The sequence below is a fragment of the Rhinolophus ferrumequinum genome, chromosome 12, assembly GCF_004115265.2.
Source record: "Rhinolophus ferrumequinum isolate MPI-CBG mRhiFer1 chromosome 12, mRhiFer1_v1.p, whole genome shotgun sequence".
In the NCBI taxonomy this organism is placed as follows: domain Eukaryota; kingdom Metazoa; phylum Chordata; class Mammalia; order Chiroptera; family Rhinolophidae; genus Rhinolophus; species Rhinolophus ferrumequinum.
This window is the reverse complement of record NC_046295.1, coordinates 47,259,894-47,275,243: the sequence shown is the minus strand read 5'-3', so window position 1 is coordinate 47,275,243 and position 15,350 is coordinate 47,259,894. Positions and strand designations below refer to the sequence as shown.

Sequence of the window (15,350 nt, the reverse complement as noted above, 5' to 3'; positions counted from 1 at the left end):
TCTTTCTTTAAAACACCTTTCAAATAACACCGACCCCTTCACGTTTTTAAATCTTTGATATTGTCCCCTCTTTACTTCCTGTCATCTCCATCTAGTTCTCATGTATTTCGGACCATTTCTGAGACCCTTATGCGATTCACTATCCATTTGCTGGGAAATTTCTTATGAAAATATTAACAAGCCACAATTTTTAGACAACCACTACTTCTGAAAAACCAAGGGCATAGGATGGCAGCGGTATTTGGAAACATTTATTTCTGATTAATGAGTGACAATGGCAACAGTGATTAAATATTTCTCGTCTTTACTCAGATTTCAAAACTCCATTGAGTATGCCTAAATATTACCAGCCAGTCAGATTTCACCTTTCTTTACATTTAATGATGGCACAATACATATGCTTCTGATGACTGCAATTGATCAGTCATCAATTGCAGATGTAACTGCTGTGGATTTTTTAAAAAATATTTTTGCAAGCCATATATTTATGGGCCTGTATCATTTTTTAATGATTAGAATAGGTGAATTTCGATTGCCTTTGTAGCCAAATCGTTTATAGATATTCCTATTATAAAAACTGAGAAAATGAAAATATCCACATTACATTTAGCACCTTTGATTAGCAATTTCTTTGGAAGTAGTTAGGCTTGGCTTAACATAGGCCATGACTTGTTTTAATGTGATGGCATAAAAAACATCTGTAAAATAAAAACTTCAAATGTAAATGTTCAGAGACGTTTGGAAGAACCAACTCACACAGCATCCCTGCAGTGTTTTGAAAAAGTTTCCAGTACCAAATGATTGTAGAGTCCTTTAGGATCCAAAAAAAGATTTACCATACATATGAATATTTATTTTTTTTAGTGCTGAATTTCATTAGAATGATTAAAACTGCCAAGTTTAGATGCATCTCTTTGGCTGGTAAAGATATAATAGTTTGTTGACTCTGTTTTGGGATTTTTACAGCCCAAGAGAGCTGACATTTTTTTACTGTCAGTGGGCTCTTAGTAGAGTGATGTAAATGTTTTTTGTTATTGTGATCCTTTTCAGATTACCCATTCACAAAGTTATAAATGAACGGTGCTGATGCAGAGTTCTGTAAAGGCGAGTGACTATTAAATATCTTAATTAACATTTCCATAGCAAGTAGTGCTGAAAATGTTACTTTATAGTTCATTAGTCTGATAGGTTACTTAATGATAGTGTTCAAGACTCGCCTTTTCTGAAGAGCCCAGCCCCACCCAAAACTGATTATTTCTCATTATCTACACTTAAACGTTATGATAGATTACTTGACACTTTAAAAATCTTTTATATGGTGTAAGTTTTATTGTACCAAGACTGTGAACATTTGTGTACAAGTTTTTATACAAACATTTTTATTTCTGTTTGATATATATCTAAGAGTGGAGTTGCTGAGTCAAATGATAACTCTGTGTTTAACTTTTTGAGGAACTACCAGACTGTTTTCCAAAGCGACTGCATCATTTTATATGCCCATCAGGAGTGTCTGAGGCTTCCATATTCTCTACGCTCTTGCCTTTACTTATTGTGATCTCTTTTCCATTAGAGCCAAGTAAGTGGGAATGAAATGGTATCGCCTGTGGTTTTGATTGCATTTCCATGATGACTAATGATGTTGAGCATCTTTTTCTGTGCTTATGGGCCATTTTTATATCTTCTTTGAAGAACTGTCTTTTCAGAGCCGTTGCTCATTTTAAAATTGGGTTGTCTTTTTACTATTGAGTTATACAAGGTGTGATCAAACAGTATGGTGAATGTTTAAAAAACAATGTATTACAGTAAAAGACACATTGCCATTAATCCCCATCAAAATACTCCTCCTCACTTCGAACACACTTATCCCATTGTTCTTGCCACTTTCTGAAGCAGTTCTGGAAGTCCTCTGCCCTGAGTGTCTTCAATTGCGCTTTCGTGGCTGCCTCAATGTCCTGAATCGATTCAAAACTTTTACCTTTCATGGTCATTTTGACTGTGGGGAAGAGCCAGAAGTCGCACAGTGCCAGTTCCAGTGAATAAGGTGGATGAGGACACACCGTAATGTTTTTTGTTTTTCTTAAAGATTTTTTATTGGAGAAGGGGAACAGTTCTTTATTGGGGAACAGTGTGTACTTCCAGGACTTTTTTCCCAAGTCAAGTTGTCCTTCAATCTTAGTTGTGGAGGGTGCCATTCAGCTTCAAGTTGTTGTCCTTTCAGTCTTAGTTTTGGAGGGCGCAGCTCAGCTCCAGGTCCAGTTGCCGTTGCTAGTTGCAGGGAGTACAACCCACCATCCCTTTGGCAACCTTATGGTTGAGAGCCCACTGGCCCATGTGGGAATCGACTGGCAGCCTTTGAAGTCAGGAGCATTGAGCTCTAACCGCCTGAGCCATCAGGCTGACCGCCCCCTCTCCCCCCCACCCCCCGTAATGTTTTTATTTGACAGAAATTGCCATATCAGAAGTGATGTGTGACAAGGAGCCTTTCCGTAATAGTTCTTTATATAATTTAGATACAAATCCTATTAGATATATGACTTGCAAATATTTTCTCCCATTCAGTGATTGTCTTTTCACTTCCTTAATGGTATCCTTTGAGGCACAGAACTTTTAAATTTGATTAAGTACGTTTTATCTATTTTTCCTTTTATTGCTTATTGCTTTTGCTTTTGGTCGGTTTCTGAGAAACCATTGCCAAATCCAAGGTTAGGAAGAGTTACCCCTATGTTTTCTTTTAAGAGTTGTATAGTTTCAGCTCTTACGTTTAGGTCTATGAACCATTTTGAATTAGCTTTTGTGTATGTGAGTGAGGTAGGAGTCCAGTTTCATTCTTATGCATGTGGATGGATATCCAACATGATTGATTGTTGAAAAGACTTTTCCCCATTGAATTTTTTTGACACACGTCAAAAATCAGTTGCCCATAAACGTAAGTGTTTATTTCTGGATTCTCAGTTCTTTTCCATTGATCTTTAAGTCTGTCTTAAGCCAATACCACACTATCTTAATTATTGTTGCTTGGTTTTAAAATAGGGGAAGTGGGTCCTCCAACTTTGTTCTTTTTCGATAATTGTTTTGGCTGTTTTGTGCTCCTTAAATTTCCATGTGATTTTTAGAATCAGCTTGTCAATTTCTGCAGAGAAGTCACCTGGGATTTTAATAGGAATTGTGTTGAATCTGCAGATCAATTTGGGGAATATTGTCATCTTGACAATTTTAAGTCTTCCAATCTCTGAACATAATATGTTTTCCCATTTATTTAGATCTTCTTGACTTTCAACAATACTTTGTAATTTTCAAAATATAAGTTTTACATGTCTTTTATTAAATTTATTCCTAAGTATTTTATTCTTTTTGATGCTATTGTAAATGGAATTGTTTCTTAATTTATTTTTCAGGATGTTCATTGTTAAGTATAAGTACCAATTTAATTTTTTAAAATTTTCTTTCCTTCTTTCCTCCCTTCCTTCCTTCCTACCTTCCTTCCTTCCTTCCTTCCTACCTTCCGTCCTTCCTTCCGCAGCTCTCTGTGGCCCATGCAGGGGTCGAACCTCCAACTTTGGTGTTATTAGCACCATGCTCTAACCAACTGAGCTAACTGGCCATCCCAGTTTAGATTATTTTTTAATAAAAATTTTGGTTTTAAGTTTATATTGACTTATGGAAATCCTTAACACTATTTCATGGATTTATTTCTAATATTTGTGGCAAAGAAATACTATTTTTCAATACATAGCTATAAAATCTAGTATAAGCTTTTGCATTTAATGTGTACAATTACCCAGTTATTTCCTTGCCTTAGTTTTCTAACTCCTCAATTATTCAATAGTTAGATTAATGAGCTGGGAAGCATATTACCATTATAAAAAGAATGGCGCATTGGAATTCCATGTACTTATCATTTAGCTTCATTTACCAACTTGTGGTCTTCTAGATTATTTTGCAGCAAATCCAGACTTATTTCATCTATACATTACAAGTATACTTTTACAAGGCAGATTTTCTCTTTGTAACTATCTTATATTGGAACAAAACTTGCTCTAATTGACTTTGCTTTAGAAGATGATTTGTTAAGATAGAGGAGTCAGTAATTAAATTTTGTTTTTATTTTGATACACAGGAGTCCAGATCTTACGTAAAATGGATGTTTCTCACACTGATACTGAATATTAAGTAGAAAATCTAGTAATATCTAAGCTGCCATGGAAGAAATACCAATAAAAGTTGCTGTAAGAATTAGACCTCTGCTGTGCAAAGAAATTCTTCATAATCATCAAGTTTGTGTGAGAATTATTCCAAACACCCAGCAAATTATCATTGGGAGAGATAGAGTATTTACTTTTGATTTTGTTTTTGGGAAAAATTCCACTCAAGATGAGGTTTATAATATATGCATAAAGCCACTAGTGTTGTCTCTGATCGAGGGCTATAATGCAACTGTTTTTGCCTATGGACAAACTGGATCTGGGAAGACATACACCATCGGAGGAGGCCATGTTGGTAAGATTCCCATACTCTGACTTTTGTCTGAGACCCGAGAAAGCTAAAACATGACAGTAACTTACACATAATAATAGGTGCTCAGCATGTTGTTTGAATGAAATAATAGGATAATCAGTGTTCATAAGATCATCATCTTTGAAACATTTGTTTTTAAATATTGAAGTTTCCTTTAATTTATTATTATATTTGCTTGAGGAAAGAAGTTTAAGACAATGTTCAGTGTTCAGCCCTTTTCTCTTTTTTTCCAGTTTTATTGAGATAAATTGACATATAACATTATATTAGTCCAAGATATACAACATAGTGATTTGATATATGTTTTTATTGCAAAATGGTTACCACAGTTTAGTTAACATCAATAACCTGACAATTACAAATATTTTTTCTTGTGACGAGAACTTTTAAGATCTACCCTCTTAGCAACTTTCAAATATATAATACAGTGTTGTTAACTGTAGTCACCATGCTGTACATTACATCTCCAGGACTTATTTATCGTATAACTGGAAGTTTATACCTTTTGACCACCTTCATCCATTTCCCCCACCGCCAACCCCATCTCTGGCAACCCTTTGTCATTTTGAATAGAATTTAAATTAGAGAGACATGAGTTAACATGATCAGATTTTGCATCTTTTAGTAGTCCACTTGTAAATATTAAGAGTCCCGCAAGCAGGACTTAGCGGCAGTAAGAGAATTTACTATGTAGGTTAAAGTGTCTTTTTTTTTTTTTTCCATTTTCTAGCCAGCTTTCTATTTTCTTCAGCTTTATTGAGGTATAGTTGACAAAGAAAATTGTAAGATATTTAAAGTGTACACATCATGATGATTTGATAGACGTATACATTATGAAAGGATTCCTCCCATCTAGTTGACACATCCATCACGTCCCATATATATATACAGATTTGTATTTTAAATACTGAATACATTAAGATATAATTTCTCCTGCTTGTGATTCTGGTTTGGAAAAGGTAGAATCATAGATTTCCTTTAGAGCTAGAAGGAACCTTGAAAATCATTTCTCTTCATTTATAAGTGAGGAGCTCCAGCCACAAAGCGATGACGGGCTTGTTCAGATGGCTAGTGACAGCTGGAATTGAAAGCCAAGTCCTCTGTTGAGACTGTTTATTGGCATTTATCTACTAAAAGCAATTTTTGAATGTTACGCATATACATCGTCTGAAATTATTAGTATTCTCTATATGTGTAATGGCTTTCAATATCTTTTCTACTTTCATACTTTTCAAATGTAGACTATGTGACTTTCACAAACATCTCTCATGAAGTGTAGGGATCGAGGAAGGCTGGAGGGTGACTGGTTTGAGGAAGTCCTCATTCCAAAGATTAAATGAAGGGGCCTTCAATGTTCAATACCACCCCCTCACCCCCAATTTTTTCGAATCACTATTATACAGGATTAGGAGATTAAAGATACTAGCTTATTTTAGGGTCTTACAATAAAATATGTTTAGTTTTTCTATTATTATGAGTTTTCCTAAGGCTTGTAGCTTTTTTTTTGGTTTTGATTGGCAAATGTTTTATGGTATTAAAGACTCAGTGTGTGCTTTATACTAATAGGAGTATAAAATGTTCAGATCTTGATAACAATTGTAGCTAAATTGTTTTTTATTATTAAGAGGCCATGAGTACAGTTTTAATTCTTTAGGGGAAAAAGTTATGAAAGTTATCGATTGTCAAAATACTTTAACTGCTCAAAGACACTCTATACCAGGAGAAATAGACCACCATTGGGAAGAGTTATGATGGTGTTACTTTTTTTAATTTTTATTTTTTATGTAATGTTCATTGTAAAAACAATTGCCAAGTGATGCTTAAGAAATTAAACAAATGAAAACTCCTTTCATCCCCAGGCAATAAAAGTTTGATGTATACCAATTCCAGAGTTCTCTAGACATTTTTCTAGGCATATTACAAATACACACATAGTTTTTGTCTTGTTCTGTAACTTTCTTTTTGCATTTAATCATATCAAATGTTATTTCATTTCTTTCCATTTGGATCATAGAATTTCACCTCATTTTTTGGGGTATATATTATTTCATAGTTTGAATGGGTCATGGTCCATTCATTCCAGTATTAATTAAAGAAATTAAAGTTATTTCTGATTTTTATTGTTATAAAAAAGTTGCAGTACATATCTTTGTACATTTAACTTTGCGTCCATGTGTTAGTATTTCTACAGAATAGATTCCTAGAAGTGGATTTGTTGAGTCAAAGTGTATGCACATTTAAAATGTGAATAGATACTGACAAATTACCCTCCAAAAAGGCTTGTAGAAGTTTATATCCCCACCACCAATATAGGAAAGCCATTTGTTCATATCCTTATCACTTACTGGATATTATAAATCCAAAACATTTTTTTGGGGCCATTTGATGGGTGAAAAATTGTAATGTGTTGTTTGAAGCTATATTTCTTGGTGTATTAGTGAAATTAGTGAGCATTTTCAATTTCCCATACTGACACCAATTCTGGGTCAGTTGTCTACTGTGTGATTATTGGTTATGCAAATAATATTGTTTTCCTCCCCCACAAGAATCAATTTATTGAGCATTTTCAGTGTCTAGGGTACCATGCTAGGCACTGTGGCAGAATGAAAATCTTTTATTTTTCAATATATTGCTTATTTAATATTCATTTTCCTGCTTTTCAAAACTTGGATTTGCTGACTTTTACCTGGCATAATATTCCATAAAAACTTTATATTTCTGTACTCTTTAGCATATAATAATGAAATGATGTCTGTTGAGGTATAAAACTTCACAAGTTCTCTCTCTGAAATAGCTTTTTTCAGGAATATAAGCCTAATATTGAAGTGTGATTTTTTAGGTTTTATTGTAAATATTATTTGACATTCAGCTTCTTGGTAAGTCTTGAATTTCTATGTTTTTGTGTTGTCTGTTGAAGTGAGAAATTATCAGCTGTATATTCTGGCTAATCTAGAATGCCTGCTATTGGCTAGTTCTTGGAAGATCTCAAAAAGAAATCTTAACTCTCTCCCTTGTATTGGAAAACCTACAGCTTTCTTTACTTTCCACATGATGGCAGTATTGCATCTTAGTTTAGGTGAAAGGCAACCCGATTTAATAGAGGTTCAGAGTTTCAGGATGATTGTTGCCAAAAGTCTAAACATTGGTAATCTTCATCTTGGAAGCAAGTTGTTTTTAGGGTTCATTTGTAAGCCAACGTTTTGTAGCTTGGAATATATTTTCCATGGAAAAATGCTAAAAATGGTGGGCAGTTTTCTAAATTAGCCTATAGAAACTTACTTAAGTCCCAGTTTATTTTTTCACTTATTTTAAAATTTTATCTTGTACATTTTTTTTGCTATTTTAAAAATTGTGGTTTTGTGTATATATATACGTATATATATGTATATATATACGTATATATATATATATATAAAATAAAATTTGCCATTTTAACCATTTGTTTACTGTGGTAAAATACATAAAATAAAACTTACCATTTTACCATTTTTAAGAGTACAGTTCTGTGACATCACATTCAGTGTTTTGCGACCATCACTGCTGTTTTTCATCACCCCAAATAGAAGCTTTGTACCCATTAAGAAATAACTCCATTGCCCTATCCCCTGCTAACCTCTAATTTACTTAATTTCTCTACGAATTTTCCTCTTCTAGATATTTCATAGAAGTGGAATCATACAATATTTGTCCTTCTGTGTCTGGATTCTTTCACTTAGTGTAATATTTCCAAGGGCATCCTCCTTGTAGTATGTATCAGAACTTCATTCCTTTTTATGACTGAATAATATTCCATTGTATCCATATGTCGCATTGTGTTTATCCATTCCTCAGTTGATAGTCACTTGAGTTGTTTCCCCCTTTTGGCTATTGTGCATAATGCTGCTATGGACATTGGTGTACAAGTATCTGAGTCCCTCGTATGCATTTTTGTTCATTCATAATGTTACTGTACTGATCTGTGTTCTGGGTTATGCAAGTGATGGAGGAGAAGAGATATATAGAGTCTTCTGACTCTGCTTTTTTCTTTGATCTCATCCAGTCTCATGACATTAAATACCAGCTGTATGTAGCTGACTTCCAATTTTTTTTAAATCTCCAGTCCGTGCTACTATCTTGAGCTCTGGATTCATATACCCAACTGCCTCTTCAGTCTTTCCAGTTGGATGCCAAGATAGCTCAGTTGGATGCTAATAGACAGCTCAAGCTTAATTGGTGAAAAAATGAACTTCTGCCATTTTCCCCTCAAACCAACTCAATTCCCACTCTTCCCCATATCAGTTGATGGCAACTCCAGTGGCTTACAACAAAACTTTGGAGTCATCCTTGACTCATTGCTTTCTCTCACATTCCACATCCAATCTGTCAGGGAATCTTAATGTTGCTCCCTTCAACATAAATCCAGAATCTGGTCACTTTTCACCTTTTTTCTGCTACCATCCTGCTTTGAGTCACCATCATGTCTACCCTCCAACACTCTTGACTCCCAGGTTACTGCACTGTCCTTCTAAGTGGTCTCCCCATATCAACCCCTACCTTTTTATGGTATATGCAAAACACAGCAATCAGAGTGGTCTCTTAAATCCCAAGTTACTGCTCTCTTCCAGTGGCTCTCATCTTACAATAAAACCCAAAGTTTACCATGGTCTACAAGAACTTAAATGTTCTGGTTTCTGTCCCCTCTCTGACCTCATCGCCTATTACTCTCCTTGCTCTCTCTGCTTCAGCCACACTGGCCTCCTTATTTATGGATCACACCAGTTTAGAGCTTTCACTGGCTGTTCTCTCTGCCTGGGCCACTCTTCCCTCAGTTATCCACATGGGTCTACTGCAGCCTCTTGCAAGTTTTTGCTCAAATGACGCCCATCATGACTTTCTGACTTGAAGTAGCAAGCACCTGCCACCTAACTATACTCACACTTCCAGCCCCCCTTACCTTGCCCTGTTTTTTAATCTGGGCATACCTATTACTTTTAATATACCATTTAATTCACTTATTTATTTTTTTTGGCTATTGTCTATCTTTCCCCAGTAGTCCCACAAGGGTAGGGATTTTTTTCTTCTGTTTTGTTCACTAATGGTTCTCAGTATTCTCTAGAATACTGCCTGGCACATAATAGGTGTTAAATAAAAACACCTTTGTTGAATGAATGCATGAATGAATTTTGAGTAAGGGCATGCACGTGAAAACGTTTACCAATGAATTTTATAGTTATGGTTTAAAAAAATTATATAGATAATTGTAAGAAAATAAATGTATTGATTATAAATTTGATGTTGTAGCTTTTCTTATATTTTAACTATCACATGTGCTTTCTTCTAAATTTTCAGCTTCAGTTGCAGAGGGTCAAAAGGGTATCATTCCTCGAGCTATCCAAGAAATATTTCAAAACATCTTTGAAAATCCTCGCACTGACTTTAAAATAAAAGTGTCTTATATAGAAGTATATAAGGAAGACCTAAGAGATCTTCTAGAATTGGAGACATCTATGAAAGATCTTCATATACGAGAAGATGAAAAAGGAAACACAGGTAAAGTAGCTTACTTAATTGATAGCTTTAGAAAATAGGTATGACTTAATTCAGTTTCGGGATACATTCCAAAGAGTCTTTAAAAATAGACATAGAAGCAAAATGAATTTGTTTTTACTTTAAAATTGAATAGATTATTGGTAACCAATATCAGTTAAATCACCCAGTTCATCTGGTTGGTAAGATGAAGTTATTAAGTTATAATTTAAGATAGTACTTATTTCTTATAATCCTTTCTCCCGCCAACGCTGGGCTAACCTTAGGTGAGAGTGTGAAATATTCTAAATTAGTTTTGTACTTTTTTCCCCTCCTAATTACCCCGAGATTTGGGATGGCTTCTTCCTCTGGTGTTCATTCAAGTTGGTCCAGAACTCTTCTTTCTTCTTTGATTTTTGTCTCATATTGACATTTATTGTCTTTTGTTGTGCTTCTCAAAGCCTAACTTTCTGTGCTATTAACCATTAATCTCATTAAATATCCATTTGTTTGGAAATGGGAGAAAGTTAGGAGAGGGTCAAAATGCAGGCATTTTAAAGAATAATACTTTCTGCTTTTCTGATTTAAAAGATAATATGTTCAACATAGAACATTTTGAAAACATAGAAAAGTATAAGGAAGAAAGTTAAAGATCATCTTTAATCCCAGAACCAAGAAATAGCAACTTCTCTTTTTGATGTGTTTCCTTCCAGATTTCTATTTCTATGCATGTATAATTTTAAAAAATATACTTGCAACCCCATATATAGTATTGCATGTTAATATTTATATTGTGAGCATTTTCATGTCATTAAATGTTTTTCAAACTATGACTCTTCATAGTCATGTGGTGATTTGTCTTCTGAATGTATTATGATAATTTATTTAACTAATATTCCATTGTTGGGCATTTAGGCTGTTTCCAAATTTTCAGTATTATTAATAACAGTGACTGTTCTTGGATGTCTTCCTCTTCTAGAAAACACTTTTTTAGTAGAATCTTCCTGGAGATAAAGGATCCCGCCAGAGGAGTGACTCTCTGGGGGAATTTCCTAGCAATTAGGAACGATGGCTGTCGTCATTCAATCGGCAGCCTGCAGGGGGCAGTAAAGCTTGCCTCCTTATCAGCTCTGTCCTGGCAGCAGCCCTGGCATTCCTGGATGTTTGAAGAAAGTGGTTTTTGTTTTATTTTTTTTAGAAAGAAAGCATACAGAGTAGTTTATGGAATTATTGGATAATTCAATAGTTTATTTTTTTCTGGATAGAATTCAGGCTGATGTTTTGAGCTTATGTATCTTATGAAATGTTATTATTGAATGTTTTTTATTAAAAGTTATAAAAATAATACCTGCTTACTGTAAAAGAGCCTCACAATAAAGAAGTATACACTGTCACTCCTGATAAATTTCATGATCAAAATAGTCTGTAGCCGATATCAATTTTGGAAGGATGTAACAAATTTTCTTAAGACAGATTGCCATATATCTTATATAATGTCCCACTCACAACCAAAATGCATTTATTTGACATACTTATTTAGTTTCTTTTTGTGAAGCAGTGGTTAGTATCCAACCTGGATGCTGCACAATTAGCATAATCTTTGAAGCTTTAAAAAAAAATGTTGATTTCTGGGCCCCATCAGAGATTCTGATGAATTAGTCTGGGGTGGGGACTGGGCATTGGTATTTTCTTTTTTATAAAGTTCCCAAGTGATTTGAAGCTGAGTTTGAGAACCATTGATAGTACTAAGCCATAGCTTAACATTAGAAAAATTTTGTAAAAGGTATACTATGATTTACAGTTACATTGTCATATTATAATTAGCACAGTGTTTGTAGTACCAGAACTTTAGAATTTTAAATGAACCAGGTTTAAAAAGTTGTTGTGATGGAAATAATGTAAGCAAAATAATTATTTTTCAAAGAAACAGTGGCATGACAGTATCTGCTTCAGATGAAGTACGATACTATAATTTTAGCACAGAATGAGGAGCTTTACTCCTCTGATTCAAATCCCAAATCCACCTACTCTTTTGTGAAATATTTTTGGATGTAAACAAATAATGTCAGCAGTAGTAAACTTAGGTTATTTTTCAGTTCTTATTTTTCTGTTTAAATAGAAACTTTTTTGCTTGTTTGAATTGCTGTCTTATCTGTTTACCTTGCACTCTGATATTAATGTCAGGCATACCTGTTTTTAAAATGAATAAGCAACTTTATTTATATTGAAATTTTTGTCTATCATATTGGTTGTGACTCCACAATATCAAAAAAAATCTTAAACCTAAGGATGGCTTGACTAGTAACAAAACTCATAAGAAACTAATTTTTAAAAATTTACTACTGATTAATTCTTTTGAATTATATATGTAATTAAAAATCTATTATCTTTTAGACTCTAGAGATTAAATACTGGAATAAAGAGTTTTACTTTTGTCAATTCTTTTAAAGAATTGAGCGTGATGTGTGGCTTCCAAGAAACCAGATTGTTTAAAATATATATACAGTATTGTGTATTTTAGAATTTAAATATCAAAACGAATACTGTTTGTTAAAATAGTTCCTTTGGGGGTTAGCCAGTTAGCTCAGTTGGTTAGAGTGTGGTGCTACTAATAACAGCAAGGTTGCTGGTTTGATTCCACATGGGCCACTGTGAGCTACACCCTCCTTAAAAAAAAAAAAAAAAAGTTCCTTTGGGAGATTGTATAAAATTACTTAATGTTGCTGCTGTTCCTATTGTTTGAAATGTTGTTGATTTTTTTTAAAGGGACTATTTTAGCTGGGCTGTCTAGCAAATAACTGTTGTGTGGTTAATTTAACTATACTGGATTTTGATTACAACTACACTTAACAATTTGCTGTTTTAAGTGATTGTTGGGGCCAAGGAGTGCCAGGTGGAGAGTGCAGATGAAGTGATGAGCTTCCTGGAGATGGGGAATGCAGCCAGACATACAAGTACCACCCAAATGAATGAACACTCCAGTAGGTCACATGCAATTTTTACAATCAGTATTTGTCAAGTTGAGAAAAATACAGAGGCAGCTGAAGATGGATCGTGGTGTTCCCGTCGGCATATTGTCTCAAAGTTCCACTTTGTGGATTTGGCTGGATCAGAAAGAGTGACTAAAACAGGGAATACCGGTGAACGGTTCAAAGAATCCATTCAAATCAACAGTGGGTTGCTGGCTTTAGGAAATGTAATAAGTGCTCTTGGGGACCCACGCAGAAGGAGTTCACATATTCCATACAGGGATGCTAAAATTACTCGGCTACTCAAGGATTCCCTGGGAGGCAGTGCCAAAACTGTCATGATCACTTGTGTCAGCCCATCCTCCTCAGATTTTGATGAATCCTTGAATTCTCTCAAGTATGCCAACAGAGCACGCAACATTAGAAACAAACCCACCTTTAACTTCAGCCCTGAGTCAGATCGAATGGATGAAATGGAATTTGAGATTAAGTTGCTTCGAGAAGCTTTGCAAAGCCAGCAGGCTGGTAGTATCAGCCAAACTAGCCAGATCCGAGAGGGTACTCCTGATAAAAATAGGATCCTTTCTCTTGAGGAGCAAATAGCTCAGCTCCAAGAAGAATGTCTAGGTTACCAAAATTGTATACAGGAAGCTTTCACTTTCCTGGTGGAGTTAAAAGATGCTGTCAGACTAAATCAAAAGCAGCAACATAAACTGCAGGAGTGGTTTAACATGACCCAAGAGGTCAGGAAGGCGCTTCTCACATCGTTCAGAGGAATCCGAGGCATTGGAAACCTGGAAGAAGGGCCACAACATGTTACAGTTCTTCAACTGAAGCGGGAGCTAAAGAAATGCCAGGTACTTGGACACTGCTTTTATAAGTAACTTGTTTAGGACTAAATTTATTTGGGCAAATAAGAGTCATTTTGGAACTTTGGAAGTGTTTAAAAAGGATTCTATGTAAAAATATAATTTGCCTTTACTCTGTTTCTTTCTCCCTTTTCCTACTGCTTTCTCCTCATAATTCATACTTTTCTTGGTTCCCCCTCTTTTCCCTGTGAAATGTATTTTAATTTGTTATATTTATTAAGTAGAATGTTGTGGACCTGGTCATTAAATTTAGAGGATGAAAAGAAATACAGGTTCAGAAATAAAATTAAGTTATACTTTATTGAATTTTTATCCCTCTGTGGATAGGAGAAAAAGAAAAAAAAAATACTTCATCCCTTGAGTTTGGAATATTGATTTTTTTAAACAAGTTACATATTTGATAATGTTTAAGGAATGTACGTGTGTGCATGTATACATATTGCCTATATATTGAGTTCAGGATTACATTTCCCCACTTTTCATTCAGAAAACATTTACTGAGTGAAGATTCTGTATCACAGGAGAAATAGTGGAGCGCAAGACATACCTAGTTTTGTTTGCATGGAGTTTGAAATTTGGTGGACAAATGGATGTTCCATCAGTTTTTTAAAAGTAGGAAAACATAATTAAAAATAGTTAAAAATAGAATAATAGTTAAAAACATAGTTGTCTAGTTAGAAATCTTTGCTTAAAACCTTTTCATATGTATTAGAAAAAAGTCAGTTGTATTATTTTCTGTTGTAGCAGTTCTTGAACTTTTTGTTCCTAGGTTTCTTAAAATCGAGCTCCCCCATTGTATTTATTGATATTTACCATATTAAAATTAAAACAAAAAATTAAACTATTTATTCAAAGCTAACAGTAATAATCTGATTGTATGGTAATATACAGAACATTTTTTAATGAAAAATAATATTTTCCAAAACAAAAACATTTAATAAGAGTGGAATTGTTTTATACTTTTGCAAATCTGCTTTTCATATCTGCTTCAGCATTCAATTTGTTGCAGTATGTTGTTTTAGTTGAAGTATATGAAGAAAATCTAGCCTCATATAGATTTGTAGTTGGAGGAGAGGACTATTTTAATACCTTTTTCAGATAATTGTAGATATTCTTTTTTGAAATTACACCAAAACTCAATAAGGAGAAATTTCTTAGAGGTTACTTGCAATATGGGATTTGCAAATATTTTGTTACAGTAATATGAACACATTAAAATTCATCGGTTCCTATCTTATATTTTGAATGGATCTTTTATCCACACATGATTATGAATCAACATGCGTTGGTCATTTGGAAAATATTTGTTTACTAAGTTATGCAGATCTTCCAGATGTTGACATATTTTATTATACAGTATTGACAAAGTCATATTCATTAATATCACCACTGATCTCACCAGCGACGTCTTTAAGCTGTCACACTCATTTCTACAGAAATGTCAAAACATTTCTGTAGCAGAAATGTTTTCCAAAATTCTAATTTTTGCATG

At 34.1% G+C, this 15,350-nt stretch overlaps 1 protein-coding gene across 5 annotated transcripts in view; it reads left to right on the top strand.

The window, feature by feature from the left end:
• KIF27 (kinesin family member 27) overlaps positions 1 to 15,350 on the top strand; it is a 74,284-nt gene that overhangs the window by 588 nt on the left and 58,346 nt on the right. For 3 of the 5 annotated variants that reach the window (XM_033124085.1, XM_033124083.1, XM_033124084.1), the window contains exons 2-4: positions 4,118 to 4,497; positions 9,844 to 10,044; positions 12,888 to 13,846. In XM_033124085.1, coding sequence (XP_032979976.1) covers positions 4,200 to 4,497; positions 9,844 to 10,044; positions 12,888 to 13,846 — 1,458 coding nt within the window. In that variant the 5' untranslated portion in view covers positions 4,118 to 4,199. The remainder of the gene's footprint in view (positions 1 to 4,117; positions 4,498 to 9,843; positions 10,045 to 12,887; positions 13,847 to 15,350) is intronic. The other 2 variants (XM_033124086.1, XM_033124087.1) reach the window with 1 other exon arrangement.